This window comes from Sturnira hondurensis, unplaced genomic scaffold, assembly GCF_014824575.4.
Source record: "Sturnira hondurensis isolate 20B ecotype Veracruz unplaced genomic scaffold, ASM1482457v3 Scaffold0021214, whole genome shotgun sequence".
NCBI lineage: Eukaryota > Metazoa > Chordata > Mammalia > Chiroptera > Phyllostomidae > Sturnira > Sturnira hondurensis.
In genome coordinates, this window is record NW_028093845.1 from 6,195,458 (window position 1) to 6,217,421 (window position 21,964).

General features: G+C 42.4%; 1 protein-coding gene across 2 annotated transcripts; it reads left to right on the top strand.

Annotated features, from left to right (window-relative positions):
- The first annotated feature begins 5,956 nt into the window (after positions 1-5,956).
- CASP6 (caspase 6) lies at positions 5,957-19,283 on the top strand. 2 transcript variants are annotated; one of them, XM_037031892.1, is made up of 7 exons: positions 5,957-6,097; positions 11,514-11,556; positions 12,085-12,231; positions 12,964-13,040; positions 14,938-15,113; positions 17,872-18,031; positions 18,715-19,283. In XM_037031892.1, exons 1-7 carry the CDS (start codon positions 6,058-6,060, stop codon positions 18,951-18,953), a joined length of 882 nt encoding a protein of 293 aa, XP_036887787.1. In that variant the 5' UTR covers positions 5,957-6,057; the 3' UTR covers positions 18,954-19,283. The 2 variants fall into 2 exon arrangements, with proteins under 2 accessions (XP_036887787.1, XP_036887789.1); XM_037031894.1 differs by lacking the exon at positions 11,514-11,556 and having other exon boundaries at positions 5,970-6,097; positions 18,715-19,110.
- Positions 19,284-21,964: the final 2,681 nt, after the last annotated feature.

The window sequence follows — 21,964 nt, forward strand, 5'->3', positions numbered from 1 at the left end:
AAAGCAAAAAGAAATTTAAGATTTTAATTACTTATTTTCAGAAAGAGGGGGAGGGAGGGAGAGAAACACTGATGTGTGAGAGAAACTTCGATCGGTTGCCTCTGGCATGGCCCCAGCCAGTGACCTGGCCCATAACCCAGGCATATGTCCTGACCAGCAATCGAACTGTGCCCAATCCACTGAGCCACACCAGCCAGAACAAAAAGCCAAAGAGTTTTTAAAACCAACCCCCAAAGCTAGTTTTAGCAGCTCTTTGTAAGAAATATGATACTGATCTTTTAAAATAATAAAATTACATTGCTTTCAAATAATGCATGTCTCTTCAAAGTCTTTTGACACTCTTCTTCCAGGAACAGATAGAGCTGTATTCATTTCATTATGAGGTCAAGAGCTAATTAAACACATCTTAGGGAGCAGCCTTTCCTTCACTGAAGCCCTAACTAGACTGGTAATACTAATTAAGAGGTTTTGGTAACTTATAACTAATTCTCCCTACTTAAGTACAAAGTGCTATTTCTGTCAGTATTTATAGAAGTACAAGATTACAGGGTCATTTTATCCTGGTACAAAACAAGAATAACATTTAATAAAATGAAGACAGTGGAGTCTTTCTGTAAAAACAATGTATTTAGTAGACTGACTAAAGGCATTTTGGGAGTAGACTGAGATGTATCAGGTAAGATCCACCCACACGTACTATACTGCACTGTTCTAAAATTTGCAGATATTACCTGCTACGTATTTATTCAAACTTGTGTAATGACAGGCTGTAATTGAAGTAGTCCCTTCAATTTATGATTTTTTTTCTCTCTGCTTTACCTTACAAAAACAGCCACCTGCTCAAATCATAAGTGCAAGAATGAACCAGTGTTATAAACAAATGAAAAATAATTTTTAATAAAAATAATGAAAACTGGGTCAGTAGTATCATCTTTGCAGACAAGTGACAGTTGTTTGTTTGCCTTACTAGGTTTCCCCCTCAAATTTCAAAGCCTTGCTGATAACTTTTCAAACATTTCTTCGTTGGCCCTCAAGTTTTAAGTATAAGAATCAGAATCATAGAAATCTAATATTTGTAGGAAAAAGCTGAAGGTTTACTGAGGTAACATCGAAAAAAAAAAAGACCAAAATTTAAAGTTTTAAAATTATCTCTGAATTTAATTTTGGTCCATAGATGTCATTCCTAGGATAGGTGACAGTTGGCCTTCAGTTTCAGTACAATCCATAAAATTGATTGTTCCCATATTATGGGAAGAATCAAACCATCCAGTTAATGTTTGGGAACCCTGAAAAAGAAGATACCAACTAGGAATGGCTCCTGGTGTTTAACGGGGCTCAAATTTTGAAAAACAGGCAAAAAAAAAACACCACAATAGCCTAGCAGCCTTTCTACACAGGGGTCTTTCAGGCAAACTGCAGTTGAGAGTGAAGCCTGCCCTAACTTGCCTCGCTGCACGGTTTCTGCCCTCTGAGACAGTCCCTATGAAGGAGTTCCTGGAATCCTATTTCCCCCAATAGGACTGGGGCTTTTCCCATCCAATTACAGTTGTAGCTATACCTGCCCCCTTTCCCTTTAAGCTTTTTCACTGGCCAATAAAAGTAGTTCCATTGTAACAAATCAGGACAGTGCCTTTTGGGTCAGTCACCCGGTGTGAGGATTTGGAGTCTCATTTGCATGAGGAGGGACAAATCAGGGACCAGGGGTAGGGATGTCTGTCCTTTAGCTCCCCTCTGGCTGTGAGAGGTACTTTCCCTTTCCACCCAAAACTGAAGACTGTGGTTTCCCTGGCAGAGATAAAATACAGAGGATGTCTTGCCAGAACAGAGTGGAACAGACCAGCACAGTGCAAAGCAGACCTGCTCAGGGCAGAGCAGGGCGCACCGTGGAAAAGCAGAGGTGTCTAGCCAGAGAGGGGCCTCGCCCCACAGCTCCCTCACAGCCATGCTGTTTTCATAGCTGTGCTGTGTAACAGTTGAGCTGTTTTGCACTGAGTAAAGTTTCCTTCTTCACTGCACCCCAAATTGGGCATTTTTGTTGGCATTGAATTGGCAAAACAACTATCGGTTGACACTTTCGATCTTTAGTGTATCTTAATTATTTTAATACTACGGATTTTGCGGTAGGGGGGGTCTTCTCTGAGAAGGAAGAGAGCTTGGTAGGATTCTAATGGGTCTGTTTCAGCGATTCTCAGACATGAGCATGCATGCAGCAGAATCACCGGAGGGCTTGTTGAAATGTGCTGCTGGTCCCCCCACCCCTAACTTCTCATGCAATAGGTCGGATTCCATACATTCCCAGCGTTTCTAATAAGTTCCCAGATGATGTTGATACTACAGGCTCAGAGACCATAGTTTGAGAACTGTTCTAGGTCATCGTCAGTAGCTAAAAACACACTGCAAAGCTGACTGTGAGCTGGGTAGGTTCTAGTTTTGCAGTTACTGGCTCAAGAATTAGGTAAGGCTGAGAGAGAAGAATTTGAGGCTGGGGATGGTTAAACTGAGCTGCCTGCCCAGTGTCTCATGGCTAACGAACGGGTGGAGCCTGGATTAGGATTCTGGCAGCCGGTTTCCCAGTCCCAGGCACTCACTAATTTCACCGGCAGGATAGTATTGCTTTAAAAGGCTAACACTACCTTTATAATTCTGAAGCATGTATCCCAAAACGTTTTGTGTGTATATGTCTAAAGGTAGACAAAATAAAATCTTACTTTAAAATACCCAGGTGTGGGCCAATGTAGGTTTACAGTTGTTCGTATAAAAAATAATACAACAATTAATAAACGAGAAACTGTTTTGTATACTTAAAACTGTAAGCCTATTTTTGCCCACCCCTGTATAACCAACCACTTACGCTACAAAAGCAATATAATATTCTGAGGGAAAAAATAAATTCCTTGCATATGTTCCTTCCAGTTAAGTGAAAGATCAGCCAATTGGGATTTCGCTCCTAGAGAGGGGGTGTTTTCAGGACCCAAGCAGAGGAGACTCGGAAGATTAGGCAACAGGACTGGAAGCTCTGGTGGTCAGATAACGCAGTCAAACTGATTAAAGTCCTGCGTGTAAATGCTGAAAGCTTGAATTTCATACAGTAGATAAATATTCATTGAACACTTATCTGCTAGGCAACTGGGCTTGGTAATAGGGAAACCAAAAGAAGGCAAAACCTGCTTTCAATTATAGTGAGATGGTAATAAAAATAATTTATTGAGCTCTCTACAAGCCAGGCACTGTTCTGAGTACAGTCATTTAACTCAATTGTCACAACCATATATAAGGGAGATATTGATCTTCTATGCCTTAACTGAAGAATTAGTAGCTAAAATAATGATTTCTGGAAAAAAAGTTTAAATCCTCACATGAGGACATGTTTATTGATTTTACAGAGAGAGGAAGAGGGGGAGAGAGAGAAACATTGATGGAAGAAACATTGATCAGTTGCTTCCCATATGTGCCCGGACCAGGGATCGAACCTGCAACCTTTTTTCGGTGTACAGGACAACACTCCAACCCACTTAACCACACAGCCTGGGCAATTTTTGGAAATATTTTATGCTTTCAATGAAATGAAGAGTAAATAGCATGGGGTGAGCAAAATCCTTCTCCTTTGATTTCATATTCCATGTAATGAGCAAGCATGATTTTTGAACCACAAGCACATGTGATTATCAAGTTAGATTTTATTTTTTTCTACCTATTTATGGGGTAACATTAATAAGGGTCAGACTGACCCCTTATTTATTTCTTAAATATCCCGTATAGTTATTTTAACATATTAGAAATTGTGCTTTAACACATTTTTTCCCAAGATGAAGTTGGTTACTTTTTAAATGGCAAGGCCCAAAAGACTTAACAAAAGGCCACCTTTTCATTCAGTCTTAAAGAGTTGTAATTGAAGCAAATTTACATAATAGCCAATCACCTAAAGAGGTACTCAGTTGAAGGCAACATTGAGTGCTTCATCACACCGATTTGCACACTGAACAGCATTTTATGTGTGAGGACAACATGCTTTGACTTAAGGCAATCCATAATCTTAGGGCTTATGGGAGAAGTTGTATATTCTGTCATTTCATAACCCTGCAGGGAGAACTCTGTTCAAAACAGAGCACTATGGACGTAGGAGCGCCTCTCCCTAACTTTCTCTTCCCTAAGTTCCTTCCCTGTCTTGGTCCAGTTCAGTGTGTGCCTGTGGCTCACCATGTCTCCATGCATCAGACTGAATTTCTTTATTTTTCCCAAATAAATCTTTTGGTGACAGAATAGTCAACAGCTTATTTACTTAATAATAAGTCAAAGTGAGAAGCAACAAGCATTTATTTGAGATCATAGAATTGCAATCTGGAGCATAGATTCAGGTGGAAACCCAAATTGTATTCCAATTTCAGGGCAAAGGCAATAGCATGCTTATAAGAAAAGGAAGAAAAATAATTTTATATGAATAAAAGGAAGGACTTTTCTATTGGTCTTACCAAGCTGTATTACTTGTTACCTACATAAGCAGTCTTCATTTTATTGCACTTTGTGTTACTGTGATTCACAGATACTGTTTCCATCAACATCCAAGCAAGACACTCCAAAAGGCAAAAAGATTATGACTCACCATTTCTCTGGTTACGGATTTTAAGGAATGTCCATAACCATCCGTCTTCATGGTCAGGATACTTGCCTTCCTGTTAGCTTTACATTTGTTTGTAAGACAATATTATTTTGCCCAGCTCAAACTTTGCAAAGGTTGTAGGAGCAAGACATGCAAACCGCTCCTCTGGAATGGTTGCTCTGCTGTATTTTAAAATGACTTCACTTATGTATGGCAGCTTTTCACTAGCTCTACCTACAAGAGCCAGACGTGAAAATCCTGCAGTGGCCTCTAGTTTACTTTGGCCCACATCCCCTATGCAAGCAGCGTTTAAAATAAATTATTATAAATCCTATAAAGTAACTTGCACTGGTAAAAAAAAAAAGACCTACACGTTGTCAGCGCACGGTAAGTGCCAATTCAAACGCCAACAAAATCGGTATGGTGAAGAAGGAATCTTTAGTGCAAACAGCACAACAGTTATACAACACGGCGCTGCTGGGGAGCAGCTCAGTAGTGCAAGAGCACCTCCGTGAAAACAGAAGGGCTGCGAGGAGTCAGAGGTCTGTACCGCCCCACTCCATCACTGCCTTCTGTTTCAGCCAAGACAAGACAGCTTCAGGTCTCCGGTGTAATGCCAAACACCTGAGCCAGCTGGGCAATAGCTTATATAGACAGTAGTCCCCGCCTCTAATCCCTGATTGGTCAAACCTGTGAACTCCAATTGACTGAGCAAAGCCTCAGTCCTATTGGTTTAAACTGGACTCCAGCTGGCTCCCGCTGCACAGAGTCGCAGACTGGCAGGTTACTTAGCAGGCGTGTAGGGTCTGCGGCATTGTGGGGGCCCACGCAACTGAAGAGGGCTCTGACTGTGGCCCAACATAAAATCATGAATTTACTTAAAAGTTTTTTTTCTTCATCAGCTTTTGTTAGTGTTTGTGTATTTAATGTGTGGCCCTAGGCAACTCTTCCAGTGTGGCCCAGAGACGCCAAAATGTTGGACGCCCCAGGGAGGCCTCTGCAGAAATGGCTGCTGGGCTCTATTGTTGAGGCCCAGTTAACCACCAGGAGCCCTTCTTAGTCCTAAGAGTTCACAATCTGAAACGCGAAGACACACAACATCCTTCACCCTTATGCGAGTCAGGAAGAGCAAATGTTTGGGGTGGGCTTGAGGGAGCCTCAGCTCCTCGCAGGTGATCTGACGTCGCCTGGGGCTTTCTACTTGGGCCACCCCAGGTCTTCCGGGTGGCGGCTGGACTGGCCCGAAAGCCAGTCTGTCTCTCTGGCCCCAGGCAGCCCGGACTGCGCGTCCCTGCCCCGCCCCGAGGCGCTCCAGGCCCAGCGGGCTCCGGAGGGAGGAAAGGAGCCTTAACCCCGCGGAGGCACAAGCCGGGGCGGAGAGGGTGGAGGAAGGGGCGGTGCTGCGGTCCGGCTCTAGGAAGCGGAGGCCTCGCGGGTGTGGACGCTGCGTTCGGGCCGCAATGAGCTTGGTACCTGAGCCCACAGAGGCTGGCCTGGCAGGTAGGGGTTCCCTGGGGCGCGGGGTTTCCCGGCAGCCGGAGGAAGTTGCGGGTCCTGCAGGGCAGCGCTCAGGTCCAGTCGGGGTAGGGTGGCTTTTTGTTCAGGGAAACAACGCGGGCTCCTCGCCGCCGCCTCTTTGCTGGGCGGGCCCCGCCTCTTTTTGTCCTCCGGAGAGGAGCGCTTTCGGGGCGCAGTGCCACGTAAGCGGTAACAGGCTGGTCCCGCGGCCCTGGCTTCCCCCACACCTGGCCGTGAAAAGTTAACTTTTGGTAGTTGGATCTGGTTTTGTTTTCTCACTTCTAAGGAAAAGTTAAAGAAGAGGTTGCCTGCAGTAGGAGTGGAAGCCGGCCCGACCGGCTGGCCCCTTGTGGCTGGGCTAACCTGGAGACAAAGCCAGGGCCTTCTGGGTATTGAACCCAGAATCGAAACCTTCTCCTGCATCGAGAAAACCTGCAACAGTGGGTCTGAGTTAAAACCACAGCGGCTTGTCTCTACAAAATAATCAACTGCTGAACTTGTACTTTAGAATGTTCTTCGCTGTCGCTTATTAATTAAATTACTGTTAAGGTTTAGTTTTATTTTAAGGTTGATGTGCTACCAGTTCATTCAGAGTGCCTTTATTTCAGAGCTTTTTATTCTTTGCTGCACAGAACAAGCCTCGCCCCAAAGGCAAGTTGTAGAAAGTCATAATAAGGTCACTCAAGGAGTGGCTTTGCCCTAGGCAGGCAGTGCAGGGCCCTAGGCAGGCCGTTTTTGGAACCTGTGGTGGAGGGTGGAAAACCAGGCAGGGATCCTGGATGCCCGACTATTAGGCAGAGCACCTACTCATCCATTCTTTTGATCACATTCCTTCTTCAACCTCCTCCCTACCCACCTCTTTTTTTTAGTCCACCCCATCCTTTTCCAGTTTGTTCTAGGCTGATGGGGGTTACTCATAGGATTATTTGTTCATTGAGAGTATGGGTAAAATTCCCTAAGCACCGCAGTAAAGGAAGGCTGTGACAATAGATGATGAAGTTTGGAGAAATGAACGCTTAGTTTAGGAAGGCAGAGATGGTCTGTCTCCGGTGGGAGAGGGTTTAGTGTGGTGACAGGGTGCAGAGACTGGAATCCGCAGGCGACCTGGCTTTCAATCCCAACTCCACTGCCTGTTCTCAGGCTTCAGGGGACTGTGGAGCCCAAGAAGAGAAAGCATCCAAAGGCCAGACCATCAACAAGTGGAAACTAGTAGGATTATGTGGAAAGATATCAAATAAAGGTGAAGAGAAAGAAGGAGGGATTTGTTTTGTAGAAATCTAAGGAGCAAAGAAGTGTGAAGAGGTGAAGAGTCAGGTTTAAACAGGCTGCAAATGAATAGAAAGCTATAAATATAGGTTATCTCCCTTATTAAAATTAATTTTCTCTGCCTGGTGTGGCTTAGTGGATTGAATGCCAGCCTTTGAACCAAAAAGTCACCAATTCGATTCCTTATCAGGACACATGCCTGGATTTCTAGCTAGATCCCCACTAGGAGGTGATCAGGAGGCAGCCACACATTGATGTTTTTCTCCCTTTTCTCCCTCCCTTCCCCTCTTTCTAAAAAAAAAAAATAATAATAAGTCATTAAGTAAAATTATTTTCCCCAGGTCAACAAAGCCATTTACCCTTTCGATCAATTTATTTGTGTTCATGCAGCATAATGGTACTTCTTAAACGGCAGCCTCCCTGAGAGCTTGTCCTCATGGTACATACAGCTTAGAGTGACCGACGCTGCCATGAAGTATTATATCTGAAACCTGGGGAAGGTTTATCAACTCCAGGGAAGCGCTGGAACTTAGGTTCTGTCTCCATGGCTTTCTGTTCTAATACCACAAATTGCTGGATTAGACTGGCAGCTGGACCTGCTCAGTAATTAGTATTGCAGGATGCAGGGGGTGCATTTATATTAGAGGGAAGGTTGGAGCTGGCCAGATCAGAAGTAAAGTTTTTAGAGTCCATAATATTAATAATAACAGCAAAACACTTTTCAAAAATCCCTCACTGAGAATGCCTCATTTGTTAACTTTGAAAATGAATGTCATTTTAAACAGATTATCCTGAGCTACTTAGAAATAGCTATCACTCCTGAACACTAGCTATCATTCCTAAATTGGTAGGGACTTGACTAAGCAAAGGGCAGTATTGGGTGACAACCCAGATAGATGCACATCTGGAATTACACCTGGCCAGGAGCAGCTGTGAAGCTCCTTCCTGGGACCGTAAAAAACAAACTTTAAAGACCCAATTGAGTGTACATCTCCGCCGATGCTTTCATGCTCAAAGACTTGATTTAGTTTGGTACGAAAACTGGACGAAGTGAGCTGCCGGGTCTGCTACTACATCTTTGTGCACCACAGGAGAGACTCTGCTCCCCAAATTGTGCAGGCTTTCAAGGGGCGATGGTAGTGATTGGCTCGCAGACAAGGATGTCATGTGTTTAGGTTATTCCGTTTCTTTTTAATATAATTGCTTTAACGATAACACTCGGTTATTAAAAGGAGGTAGAATGTGAATGCTTTTGAAAAGAAAAAGAGGGAAAATTGCTCTGCTGCCTCAGTAGAGCAGTATGGGGAGTAGGAAGTAACCCCCCAGCACAGTGTGTGGAGTGGAAGTATTCCAGGCCGGAGAGTTGGTGAATTAAAGAGGTATCCTGGATACAGCAGTGTGTGGCGTAGGGAATAACCTGTAGGGCAGTTTGTGGAGAAAGAAGTACCCTGTTGGATCAGTGTGTGGCCTAGGAAGTATCCTGGTAGATGGGAAATATATATGTGGAGTGGTATTTGAGTAGGATGTGTTCCTGATAGAGCGGTAAGTGGAACCAGAAGTGTCCCATTAGACCAGTGTGTGCCGTAGGAAGGATCAGTAGCAGAGCAGTGTGGGGAGTAGGATATCTAGAGTATGCGTGGAGTGGAAGTGTCCATGAAGTGCAGAGTGTGTAGTGGGAAGTATTACTCATAGAGCAGCGTGTGGAGGACGGAGTGTCCCTGGTAAACACTGTATAGAACATGGAGTGTCCTGGTAAGAGCAGAGAGGAGGGGGATGTGTCCAGGTAGACCAGTGTGGGAAGTGGGAAGTATTCTGGGTAGAACAGTTTGTAGGGTAGGGAGAGTAGGAAGTGTATCGGTAGATCTGTGTGTGAAGTAGGAAGCATCCCAGTGGAACACTCTATGGCGTAGAAAGTATCTGCCATAGAGCAGATTGTGGATTAGAAAGCGTCCTGGTAGGGCAGTTTGTGGGGTTGGAAGAATTCTGGATAGAGCAGTTTGTGCATGGCGTAGGACGGTAGATTGCATGAGGTGGGTCATGTGTGGATTGGCAAGAATCCTGGGTATGCTTGTACAGCGGCAGATAGAGCAGTGGGGAAAGTGGGAAGTATCCTTGGCATAGCACTGTGCCAAGGAAGAGGAAGTAGAGCCTCCAAGTAGAGCGCTGTCTAGTGGGAAGCATCCGTGCAGAGTAGTGTGTGCAGTCCAGAAGCATCCTTGGGTAGAGCACGTACTAACATGAACTATCTCTATAGAAGGGTGTGTGCTGTATGGAAATAGCTCCAGGTAGAGCACTGTCTTAGTAGGAAGTCTCCCGAAAGAGTAGTGTGTGGAGTAGAAAGTATTCCAGTAGAGCCAAGTATGGAGCAGGAAATATCTCCCATAGAGTGGTGTGTGTGGAATAGGAAGTATCCCAGCAGAGCAGGGCGGTGAGTAGAAAGTGCTTCAGTGGAACAATGTGTGGAGAACAGTGTGTGGAAACCTTGGGAGATGGAGACCATGCATTAGAGAGGCTGCTGTTGATTACCAGTCTGTGGTGTGAGTAAAAATTGCCTTGTCAGAAGTGTAGATTGTTACCGCTCCCAGGACTTTTTTTCTCTAAGTCTGGGTTAGCATCCAGGGATCTCATTTTATCACCCAGGCCAGGAATTGATGCAGAGGTAGAGAAAAACTGACTTAGGGGCTATTGGACAAGAGGACGCCTTAGTGGCGTCTTGCTTGGCTCTCAACATTGGGTGAATTCCAGGAGGAATGGGCTGAGCGCGACTGGTCAGAGTCACTTGGGTTGGATTCCACAGCTCGCCCTCACTCCCAGGGTGGATTTTGTCGGTGAGGAAATATGAGGTTAGAATAGTCAGGTGCCAGGGAGGGAGTATGGAGCGGGAGGAACACTCTTGGCCAGGAGGTATGGTAGGAGCCTGTATTGTAGGGTCCATCCTTCTTCCTGAAAGACCCCAACTGAGGCGTGTCCTACTGCGCTGTTAGTATTTTTATTCTTTACTTTCTCTCTCCCTTCTGAACTGTTGAGTTTATCAAGTGAAAACAAATTACGAGTATATGGAGCCTTATTGTAGAAGATGCTAGACTCACTGTGCTGCTCACCAGCCATGTTGGTGGATCAAAGAGGTGTGCTGCCCACCAGCCATATGTGGTTATTTAAATTTCAATTAATTGAAATAAAATTAAAAATGGAGGCCCTGGCTGGTGCGGCTCGGTGGGTTGAGCACAGGCTGCGAACCAAAGGATTGCCAGTTTGATTCCCAGTCAGGGCACATGCCTGGGTTGCAGGCCGGGTCCCCGGTGGGGGCCACATGAGAGGCAAGCACACATTGATGTTTCTCTCCCTCTCTTTCTCCCTCCCTTCCCCTCTCTCCAAAAAATAAATTTAAAAAATCTTTTTTTAAATTGAGTTTCTCTTTTTTTTTTTTTAAATTGAGTTTCTCAGTTGCAATAGCCACATTTCAGGTGCTCACGAGCCTTATGTGGCCAGTGGCTACCATATGGGACAGCACAGTTGTAGAGCAATTCCACAGTCACACAAAGTCCTGTTGCACAACGCTGCTCTAGGGAATGGAGAGGGAGTCAGTGAAAGGTTGTCCAGAGGGTGAGGAAGTCTGATTGTGAGTTGGGAGCAGAAGGTCTCTGTTATAGTGTTGTAAGGACAAATGTGCCATTCAGGAAATCCAATAAGCCTTTGCCCCGCCCCTTCCCTTCTGCTACCCAAAGGTCAGCCTCTTCCCATAATAACCATGCAGTGTGTTTAAGTTCTCCTGAATGACTTAATTTCTTCTGTTTCAGAGACCATTTACAAAAACACTTTCATTTGAGTTCCATAACCAAAAAAAACTGTTACTCTAGGCTTATTTTGCAAGAATTCATTTGCATATGTTCTCCATTTCTGTTTAATATTCTTTGCTATTTTTGCAGGTAAGAGTTGGAGGTGAGAAGGAATTAAGCCATTCCTTTTTAGTTCATGCATTTATTACTAAGCAGTTTCCCTTCCTTTTCCCTTACCCTACTTCTTATTTGCCAAAACAGAGAGTCTTAGACATCCAGATGGAAGTCTTTGCTGTGATTCACAGCCGTAAGTCAAAATACAAATTAATTAACACAGATCAACTTTTTTTTAATAGGTGAGGAACAAAGTATAACAGAAACAGATGCCTTGTATAAAAGGTAAAAGTATGCTCTTTTCTAATAAAAGTCTCTTCTTCTGAGGTCATCATCGGATTATAAAAATCAAAGCAAGAAAGGGACCGGGAACTGGAAGGTGGAACTGAGTATGTCAGGTTCTAGCATTTGGAGAGTTAATTTGAGGATAATACAGATTATTTCCTGCCTTGGTTGTGAAAGGGCCCAGAGTGATGTTCAGAATATTTAAGGGTTTGGTGTGGCATGGGCCCTAGCGCTAGAGGTGAGCCCCGGGCAGGCCCGTTGTCCTTGGTGGCCGGATCCTGGAGACCTGGGGGAGAGAGACCCCTGTAGGTGGATTGTGGGTGGGTGCGCACGATGGCTGCTGTTTACCAGCTCACACAGGAGTGTTTCAGGGCTGCCCTTGCTAGCATGTCGAGAGGCTTCCCTGGTGCACACCAGCACCATGGCAGCCTGGCAGAGGAGGAGGAAGCCGCAGGCCTCCCTGGGCTGTAAGGAGCTCATCATTTAGTAGGACTTAAACTGGTTGTTGTTCAAATTTTTCATTAACAGTGAAGTGTTTGATCCAGCAGAAAAGTACAAAATGGACCACAAAAGGAGAGGACTTGCGTTAATCTTCAACCATGAGAGGTTCTTCTGGCACCTAACGCTGCCGGAGCGGCGGGGCACCAATGCAGACAGGGACAATCTCCTGCGCAGGTAGTAGTTGTATCTGCAGGTCAAGGTGATGGGATATTTAAGTGATGACTGTTCATGGAAACTTGTCTACGCCGAAGAAATAACAGCACAGGAGTATTTGAGGCTGAGCCTCGGTTGGGCACAGCCTCCACCCCTAAAAATTTGCCTGAGTTTTCTCCCTAACCCTGTTCTATTCAATGTTCACGAGCAGTGGACTTGAAAACTCAGGGGTTAGGAGTACTGACCGCCCACACAGTCAAAAATCCACATCTAACTTTTGACTCCTCCAAACCTAAGTTGCCCCTCAGTATCCACGGGGGATTGGTTCCAGGGTCCCTTTGGACACCAAAAGGTACAGTGCTCAAGTCCCCTGTATAAAATGGTGCAGAATGTAGATCAGCTCATAGTCAGCCCTCTGCATCCGCAGACCCTTAACCACAGATCGAAAACGGTACAGGTAGTTACTGAAGAAAGTCTGCGTAACCTGCATCCTCACAGTTCAAACCCTTGTTGTTCAAGGGTCACCTGATTTGCATCGGAGACCCAATATTCTACCTTGAGTCAGTCGTCATTACTAGTCAGTCCTTTCTTATTGTGGGTGATCCGGGAAAACCATCATTGTCATATTTGATTTTCCATTCCCCCTAAATAAAAGACAACTTCTGTTTGTAAAATGCATATAAAGTCCTCAAGTAGGGTATGTGACAGCTTTCAGTAACTCATACGCTAATACACAATTTGGTCTATTACCAGGTTGTCAGATCTAGGATTTGAAGTGAAATGCTTTAATGATCTTAAAGCAGAAGAACTGTTGCTCACAGTTCATGAGGGTAAGTAGTTTTCCTGTTCATTTTCCTCTGATGGGGTTGAGTATTTTAATTATCCTATCTGAAAAGACAGGTTGAAATAATTAACTGCTATAAAAAGTCTTACCAATTAATTTGGTGCGGGTTAGAGGTTTTTGGTTGTGCCTGTCTGCTTATATGTTACTCGCCAGATTTAAAGACCCTTGCAAAGTATGCCTCTAAAGTGTATATTTAGCATGCCATGAATTATAGCCCATTATTCTAGAAATGAATGAAATATTTTCATTTGGCAATTAAAAGTCTAAAATGCAAACACTACATATTCTGGGCAGTGATTTTTTCATTGACTCCTTCCACACCCAAGTTTTTTGTTTTTTTTTTACTGACTTCAAAAAGCTGTTGATTTACATACAGTATCTCTTAATATCTACATCACTATGCAGTAGGTATTTTAACAATTTATGTTTATCATAATAATTACTGCATGCCATGGATTTTCAAGTCTTCTGCCAATGGACTATTATATTACTTATATAATTTAAACTTTCTTCAGAGCTCTTTTTTTAGATATTTCTATATAACATATTAGTGTCAGGTATACAACATAATTGTGAGATGTCTAGTTCCCCATAAGTGTAGTTTCCACGCTTTACCGTACATAGTTAGTGCATTTTTTTCTTGTGATAAAGACTTTTTTCTAAAAAAATTAATCCTAAAAGAAGATTTACTCTCTTAGCAGTTGTCAAGTATGCAATACAGTGTTATTAACTGTCGTTCCCATGCTGTACATGACATCCCCATGACTGTATATCTGGAAGTTTGTACCTTTTGACTCCTTCACCCACCTTGCCCACTTCCACCCTCCTATTTCCTCTGGCAACTGCAGTCTGTGCTGCGTGTCTGTAAGCTTGGTTTTTTGTTTAGTTGGTTGGTTGGATTTTTGAGATTTCAAATATAAGTGAAATCATGTTGTATTTGTCTTTCTGTGATTTATTTCACTGAGCATAATGCCCTGTAGCTCCATACTTATTGTTGCAATGGCAAGGTTTTATTCTTTCTATGATTGAATAACATTCCGTTGCACATATACGCACCACAACCTCTTTATCCATCCAGTCATCAATGGCCACCTGTGTTGTTTACATATGTAAAGTGTTATGAGTAATGCTGCATGAACAGAGGTGCGTATATGTCTTTTCAAGTTTGTGTTTTCATTCTCTCTGGATAAATACCCAAACATGGAATTGCTAGATCACATGGTAGTTCTATTTTTAATTTTTTGAGGAACCTCCACACCAGCACTCTTTTTTAATCTGTTTATGATTTTAATTTTAACTGGTTGCTTACCAAGTTTTTTTATTTTGCTTGCTCATAAGCTTTTGAGGACATCAGTTTTATGTCTTAATACTCTTTTGGAAGCTCCAACTGCTGTGTAGACATATTAAAGGTGCTGCATTCATTGCAGGTGCAGCAACACATAGGGAATTGATAAGTAGCAATTTCTGGGTCTCTCCAGGCTCTGAGAAGCTCTCTGCTGATTTCAGAAAACTTTTACTGCCAAAATGACTTGGATGTTCAAGGGGGTTCCCCATAACATCCCTTTATGTTTTACATGTCATTTTCCTGTGCTTTAGAAAAACTAAGGAAATCTGTTCAAACTCTCTTACTTTGAACTTTAATAGTTTTGATTTAAAAAACGTCATATACAGTATGGTATAAATTATTTGACCAAAATAAGTTGTGTTTCATTGCAGACTATAAGACAAAATAAGTTGTGTTTCATTTGCGTTTGCTATAAGAATAACCAATTTTCTCCCTCCCTCAATAATATGTATTACTTTACTATTAGTCAATAGAATTTTAATATGTAGATAATAAGCATCTTATTTTCATTTCTGTATGAATTTTTGGGGCCTTATAGCATCAACCACTAGCCATCTAGATGCTGATTGCTTTTTGTGTGTTTTCCTGAGTCATGGCGAAGGCAATCACATTTACGCATACGATGCCAAAATTGAAATTCAGACACTGACTGGCTTGTTCAAAGGAGACAAGTGTCAGAGCCTGGTTGGAAAACCCAAGATATTTATCATTCAGGTAAGACTGATGATATTATAGTATTTTTAATATATTTTATTGATTATGCTATTACAGTTGTCCCATTTTCTCCCCTTCACTCCCCTCCACCCTGCACACCCCCTCCCACCCACATTCCCCCCTTTTAGTTCATGTCCATGTGTCATACTTATAAGTTCTTCAGCTTCTACATTTCCCATACCATTCTTACCCTCCCCCTGTATATTTTCTACCTACCATCTATGCTACTTATTCTCTGTACCTTCTCCCCCTCCCTCCCCCTCCGACTCCCCTCCCACTCCCCTCCGACTTCCCTATTGCTAACCCTCCATGTGATCTCTATTTCTGTGGTTCTGTTCCTGTTCTAGTTGTTTGCTTAGTTTGTTTTTGTTTTAGGTGTGGTTGTTCATAATTGTGAGTTTGCTGTCATTTTACTATCATGTTTTTATCTTCTTTTTCTTAGATAAGTCCCTTTAACATTTCATATAATAAGGGCTTGGTGATGATGAACTCCTTGAATTTGATCTTATCTGAGAAGTACTTTATCTGCCCTTCCATTCTAAATGAAAGTTTTGCTGGATAAAGCAATCTTGGATGTAGGTCCTTGCCTTTCATGACCTGGAATACTTCTTTCCAGCCCCTTCTTGCCTGTAAGGTCTCTTTTGAGAAATCAGCTGACAGTCTGATGGGAACTCCTTTGTAGGTAACTGTCTCCTCATTTCTTGCTGCTTCTGGGATTCTCTCCTTCATTTTAATCTTGGCTAATGTAATGATGATGTGCCTTGGTGTGTTCCTCCTTGGGTCCAACTTCTTTGGGACTCTCTGAGCTTCCTGAACTTCCTGGAAGTCTATTTCCTTTACCAGACTGCGGAAGTTCTCCTTCATTATTTGTTCAAATAAGTTTTACACTTGTGGCTGTTTCTTTCCCCCTTCTGGTACCCCTATAATCCGGATGTTGGAACGTTTAAAGATGTCCTGGAGGTTCCTAAGCCTCTCCTCATTTTTTTGAACTCTTGTTTCTTCATTCTTTTCTGTTTGGTTGTTTCTTTCTTCCTTCTGGTCCACTCCATTAATTTGAGTCCCAGTATTGTTTCCATCACTTTTGGTTCCCTGTGCATTTTCCTTTATTTCACTTACTACCTTCATTTTTTTCATCTACTTTGCGACCAAAATCAACCAATTCTGTGAGCATCCTGATCACCACTGTTTTGAACTGTGCATCTGATAGGTTGGCTATCTCTTTGTCACTTAGTTGTATTTGTTCTGGAGCTTTGATCTGTTCTTGTCTTTGGGCCTTTTTTTTTTTGGTCTTGACATGCCTGTTAGGTTATAAGGGGCAGAACCTTAGGTGTTCACCCAAGAGAGGCAACCCATGTCACTAAATTGTGACACTGTATGTGGGGGAGGGATCCAAGAGGGAACAATGGCACTTGCTCCACTATCTGCCATTTCAGTCCCTTCCAACACTTCACCCCAGCAAACTGAGCCCTTCTGGTGCTGATTCCCAGCTGGGTGGTTCTGTGTACATTCTAGGTTCCTGTGGGTCTCTCCAGTGAACTCTCCTGTGAGGCTGGGAGTCTCTCCTGGTGCCTCAACCCCCACAGGTGTTTTCAGTTGTTGTTTTGGGGCTTTATTTCCCCGCTAGAGCCCTAGGCTCTTCAGTCTGTCTCACTTCCCAGTTTCGCCTGGTTTGCTGCCTTGCACACCAAGGAAATCTCCCTGTAAAAATAGGATAGTAGTGGCCTTGTGTTTATCTGGTAACTTTGAAATCATTCAGGACTTCTTTGTTCTTTTTAAAGCTTATAATTCTTTAATTTCATAATTGATGGGTGTGCTTATAATAATACTACGCAGTCTGTGAGATCACTGTATTAAGTTTACTATGGCGACCAGAACAAAGTGTGCAGACTGGGTGGCTCGAACAACAGAAATTTATTTTCTTACAAGTTTTGGAGAAGTCTGAGACCATGGTGTTAACAGGGTTGGTTTCTCCTGTGGTCCCTGGGCTTGTAGTTGACTGACTGCCTTCTCCTTCTGTCTTCTCCTGGTCTTTCCTGTGTGTCTGTCCTAATGTCTTCTTATCAGGACACCGGTCATTAGGGGCCACCCCGATGCCCTCATTTTACCCTAATTATGTCTTTAAACACCAAATCTCCGAATACAGTCACATTTGAGGTACTGGGGGTTAGGACTTCATCATACACGTTTTGGAACAGGAGGGACAAAGCTGACATTAGCCTTTGTGTGAGCCAGAATTAGCAGGTAAGAATGAGACCTCACTTTTAAGTAGGAGCAAAAGGAAGAAGGTGCATCGATGTTTGTCCCCTCATGTCAAGTGTTGTCATTCTGATCAGTGTATGGCAGCAGGTAGGCACGGCAAACCCAATCTGGGAGCATCTCTGATTAAATGGAAACATTTAGGCCAATACTATAGCTTTTTAAAAGAAAGGGTGACTCTTGGTGCTCTGATATTGTTTATCTATACGGAATTTTTAAACCACAGAAGCTCTGTGCTGTACGGTGTACCTTTCAAAGAACAGAAGTTAGTGTGCAGTTGAGGATGCCAATATTTTAAAACCATTGAAAGAAAATGCACCTAGGAAAAGACTGTCAGCTTTAGTCTACTCTTAACCTGAGTGCTTCATTTTTGAAGTGCCTGTAACCTGGCTCGTGTCGATGTTAACACAAATGTGCACTGAATTATACATCGCTGTAAGCGTTAAGCGTCAGGAAGAATAGAGTAGGTAAGTGAAGGAAGCGACTCTTCTGCGTCTCGTAGGCTTGTCGGGGGAGCCAGCATGACGTGCCAGTCATTCCTTTGGATGTCGTGGATCACCGCACAAGCAAGCCGGAGGCCAACCTCACCGAGGTGGACGCGGCCTCAGTGTACACGCTGCCCGCCGGAGCAGACTTCCTCATGTGCTACTCTGTTGCAGAAGGTGTGTGGGTGTCCAATACAAGCTAGGAATGAGCTTTCCCGGCCAAAGTCCTCTGGGTTTCACCTGGGCTCGATGTGGAGCCGGTCTTTATACTCGGACACGGCGATTTGGTCTGGAAGCTCATGGGTTCAGAATAGATTCCTTGGGTGACGCAGCGCAGAGAGAAACATGAAGATGTGAGAACAGCTTATAGAGAAATCACCCGAGAACCAAAAGTTTAAAAACCACAAGTCTGATTGTACTGCATATTAGCAACCTGCTAGGAATTACCGAGGGTCACAGTGTCATCACTGTCATAGTCGTGGGAAGCTTTGTTGAAAAATATTTGATGATGATTGTTCTTTGTTTTTGTTTTTTTTTTTTTGCAGTAAGTGATTTTATGTTTTCTTTCTTTCTAATCTCTTCTCAAAATCATTAGTTGGCACCATTATCTTGGAAACTTTTAGGTAATGGAGAACACTAAATAAAATTAACCTTATTTTTATTGAACTGTATAGAATTAACCCCTTTTCCTGTGACAACAGTCAAGAGGAGAATGTGAAAAGTGTATCTTGCATACCCCTTAGTCTTCTCCAAGCTTTTATGAGAATTCATACTTCTGTAGCAAGGAGTTATCCAGGTGTTTCTAGTCACAGTAACCGAAAGCCAGAAAACCTCAGTCCTTTTCCTCCTGTCTTTTTCAGGTTATTATTCTCATCGGGAAACTGTGAATGGCTCTTGGTACATCCAAGATTTGTGTGAGATGCTGAGGAAATTCGGCTCCTCCTTGGAGTTCACAGAACTCCTCACCCTGGTGAACAGGAAAGTTTCTCAGCGCCGAGTGGACTTTTGCAAAGACCGGAGTGCAGTTGGAAAGAAGCAGGTCCCCTGCTTTGCCTCCATGCTGACTAAAAAGCTGCATTTCTTTCCGAAATCATCATAAGGCTATTTTGTTACATGTATTTGTATTCAAAATAGAATCTCCCCCCTTTTTAGACAATATAAATAAGTATCACTAGATTAAAGCTTATGGTATAGCAATTTAAAATGTTTTATGGTTTAATGAGAGAACTTTTTAAAAAAATAGCTCATACTGGGCATGGTGAAAGGGTTTGATAGATGTAGAAACAAAATCCTCAGGGAATTACTGTTAAAAAACATCCGTAAACATTTTAATATTTGATTTTTGTAACTTGTGAGATTACAGTAAATATCTGGCTGATTTAACTTGTATTTTGTAAAATTTTTAATAAAAGTGTTTTAACCCCAAGAATTAGTTTTCCTTTTATAATTAATGTTTTATCAAATGTTTCTAATTCACATCTTTATTCATTTATATGATTTACAGACTTGTTTTTGTTATAAATTCATCTACATATGAACTGTCATTTTCAGATGACTTTAACTCTGAATTAAAATAATCAGCCTTTAAGAACTGTTCCATGGCATTCCAAGGAAGAAATAGAATGGTAAATTCTTCATCCAATAGGCTAAACACTGGCAAAATTTCATTCTGCCAGGACCTTCCATGTTGGGTCTCTGCTCGGTGCCCCGCAGCCGTCATGCCCACTCTCAGACTGTCCTGTTCTTGGGAAAGTAGGTGCTCTTTGTAAGGCCATGGCAGGGGCTCCGCTGCTGGCGGAACACTTGACCTTCCTTTGACTCTCCACAGGTGTCACCGTTGCTGGGCCTCTAACTTCAAGAACTAATAAAGACAAAAACTCTCCCGTTCAACTTCGAAACAGTGGCCTGGACTGGTAGGCAGAGGTTATACCGTTCTGGGGAACTCACAGAAATTAGCTGATATTGTTAAAAAGCTCTAAAAAAAGTCTTTCACCTTGAATGTGGTCAAAGGATTTATTTGAATAAACTCCTCGTGTTCAGATGTGGTGAGCTTGCTGTCTACAAATCTGGGTACCAAAATGACATCATATCTGAGACTGTGGAAGCAATGGGGACACAATTGAATCCTGAATAAAACAAGTATCTCAGAATAATATGATCCTTTTGTAATGAAATTAACACGGGATGTATTTGGGTTCCTTTAATTTTGTTTTCAACCCATTTGGACTTACAGCTTGGGACATGAATAGAAAGATCATATGCTGTTTGTTTTAAAATAACTGATCTCTAAAGTTTCAGTGTAAATGACATGTGCCATTTGAAGAAACTACATTTTAACTTAAAAAGGTCACTGTCCTACCTAGCCCGGTTAGTTGTTGTCTCCTCAGTACTCAGAAGTCAGTTTGTCATAAAGTACAGTGTGGCACACAGTTCCTTCTCTGAAGAATAAGAATTAAACCTTTAATTTTACTTTGTAAGGTGGGAAGATACAAATCAAAGGAAGCTATCTTTACTGAGAACTGGTATTTCACATGACTAATTGGGTCTGAAGCCCTAAAAACATAGGAGTCTTCTTTGACACTTGTCTAGTTCAGGGGTCAGCAAAATTCTGCAGACCCAGATGGTAAATGTGTTAGGCTTGGCGGGCGACACTGTCTCTGTTACAACCAGTCAGCTCTGCTGCTGTCGTGCAAAAATGGCCACAGTCAGTACACAAGTGAGCATAGTTCTGTTTCAGTAAAGTTTCATTTACAAAAATGAGCGCAGGTAACAGTTTGTCAGCTCCTGCTCTAGTTTACCCCAACTTCTCAGGTTTTCTTTTTTTAAAAATTATACTATTTATGCTATTACTGTGTATACAACATATACACTGTATAAATATGCTATTATATTTAATATATATGTATGTATATATGTAGCATATAAAATATGCTATTATATTATTTATGCTATTATTGTCCTGATTTTTCTCCCTTAGCCCCCTGCCTCCCAGCACCCCAACTTCCTCAGGCAATTAATTCCTCCACCATTGTTCATGTCCATGGGTCATGGGTATAAGTTCTTTGCCTTCTCCATTTCCTATACTGTACTTTACATCCCCGTGGCTATTCTGTAACTACCTATTTGTGCTTCTTACTCACCTCACTCCTTCACAAGCGCCTCCCATCTGGCAACCATCAAAAAGCTCTCCATATCCATGATTCTGTCCCTGTTCTTGTTTGCTAAGACTGTTTTTTATATTCAGTTGTTGGTAGCTATGTATTACCATTTTACTGTTCATAGTTTTGACCTTTTTCTTAAATAAGTCCCTTTAACATTTTGTATAACAATGGTTCGGTGATGGTGAAATCCTGCAGTTTTGTCTTGTCTGGGAAGCTCTTTATCTGCCCTTTGATCCTAATTATAACCTTGCAGGGTAGAGCAATCTTGGCTGTAGGTCCCTGCTTTTTATGACTTTGAATTCTTCTTACCAGTCCCTTCGAGCCTGAAAGGTTTCTTTTGAGAAATCAGCTGAGAGTCTTATGGGAACTCCCCTGTAGGTAGTTAACTTCCGTTCTTTTGCTACTTTTAAGATTCTCTCCTTATCATTAACCTCTGGCATTTTAATTATGATGTGTCTTGGAGTGGGCGTCTTTGCATCCATCTTTGGGCCTCTTTGCGTCCATCTTTGGAACTCTGTGATTTCTGGACTTGCATGTCTGTTTCTTTCACCAAATTAAGAAAGTTTTCTGTCATTTTTTCTAATAGATTTCCAGTTTCTTCTTCTCTTCTCCTGGTACCCCTATGATGTGAGTGTTGGATGCTTAAAGTTGTCCCAGAGGCTGCTTATACTATCCTCATTTGGGGGTATTTTCTTTTCTTCTTGTTCTGATTGCTTGTTTTTTTTTTGTTTTTTTTTTTTTTGTTATGTTCCAAATCAGTGATTTGATTCTTGGTTTCATCCACTCTACTGTTGTTTCCCTGTAAATTGTTCTTTATTTCAATTAGTGTATCCTTCATTTCTGACTGGGTCTGCTTCATGCTGTTAAAGTCCTCACTAAGTTCCTTGAGCATCGTTGTAATCAGTATTTTGAGCCTTGCATCTGATAGATCGCTTATCTCCATTTCATT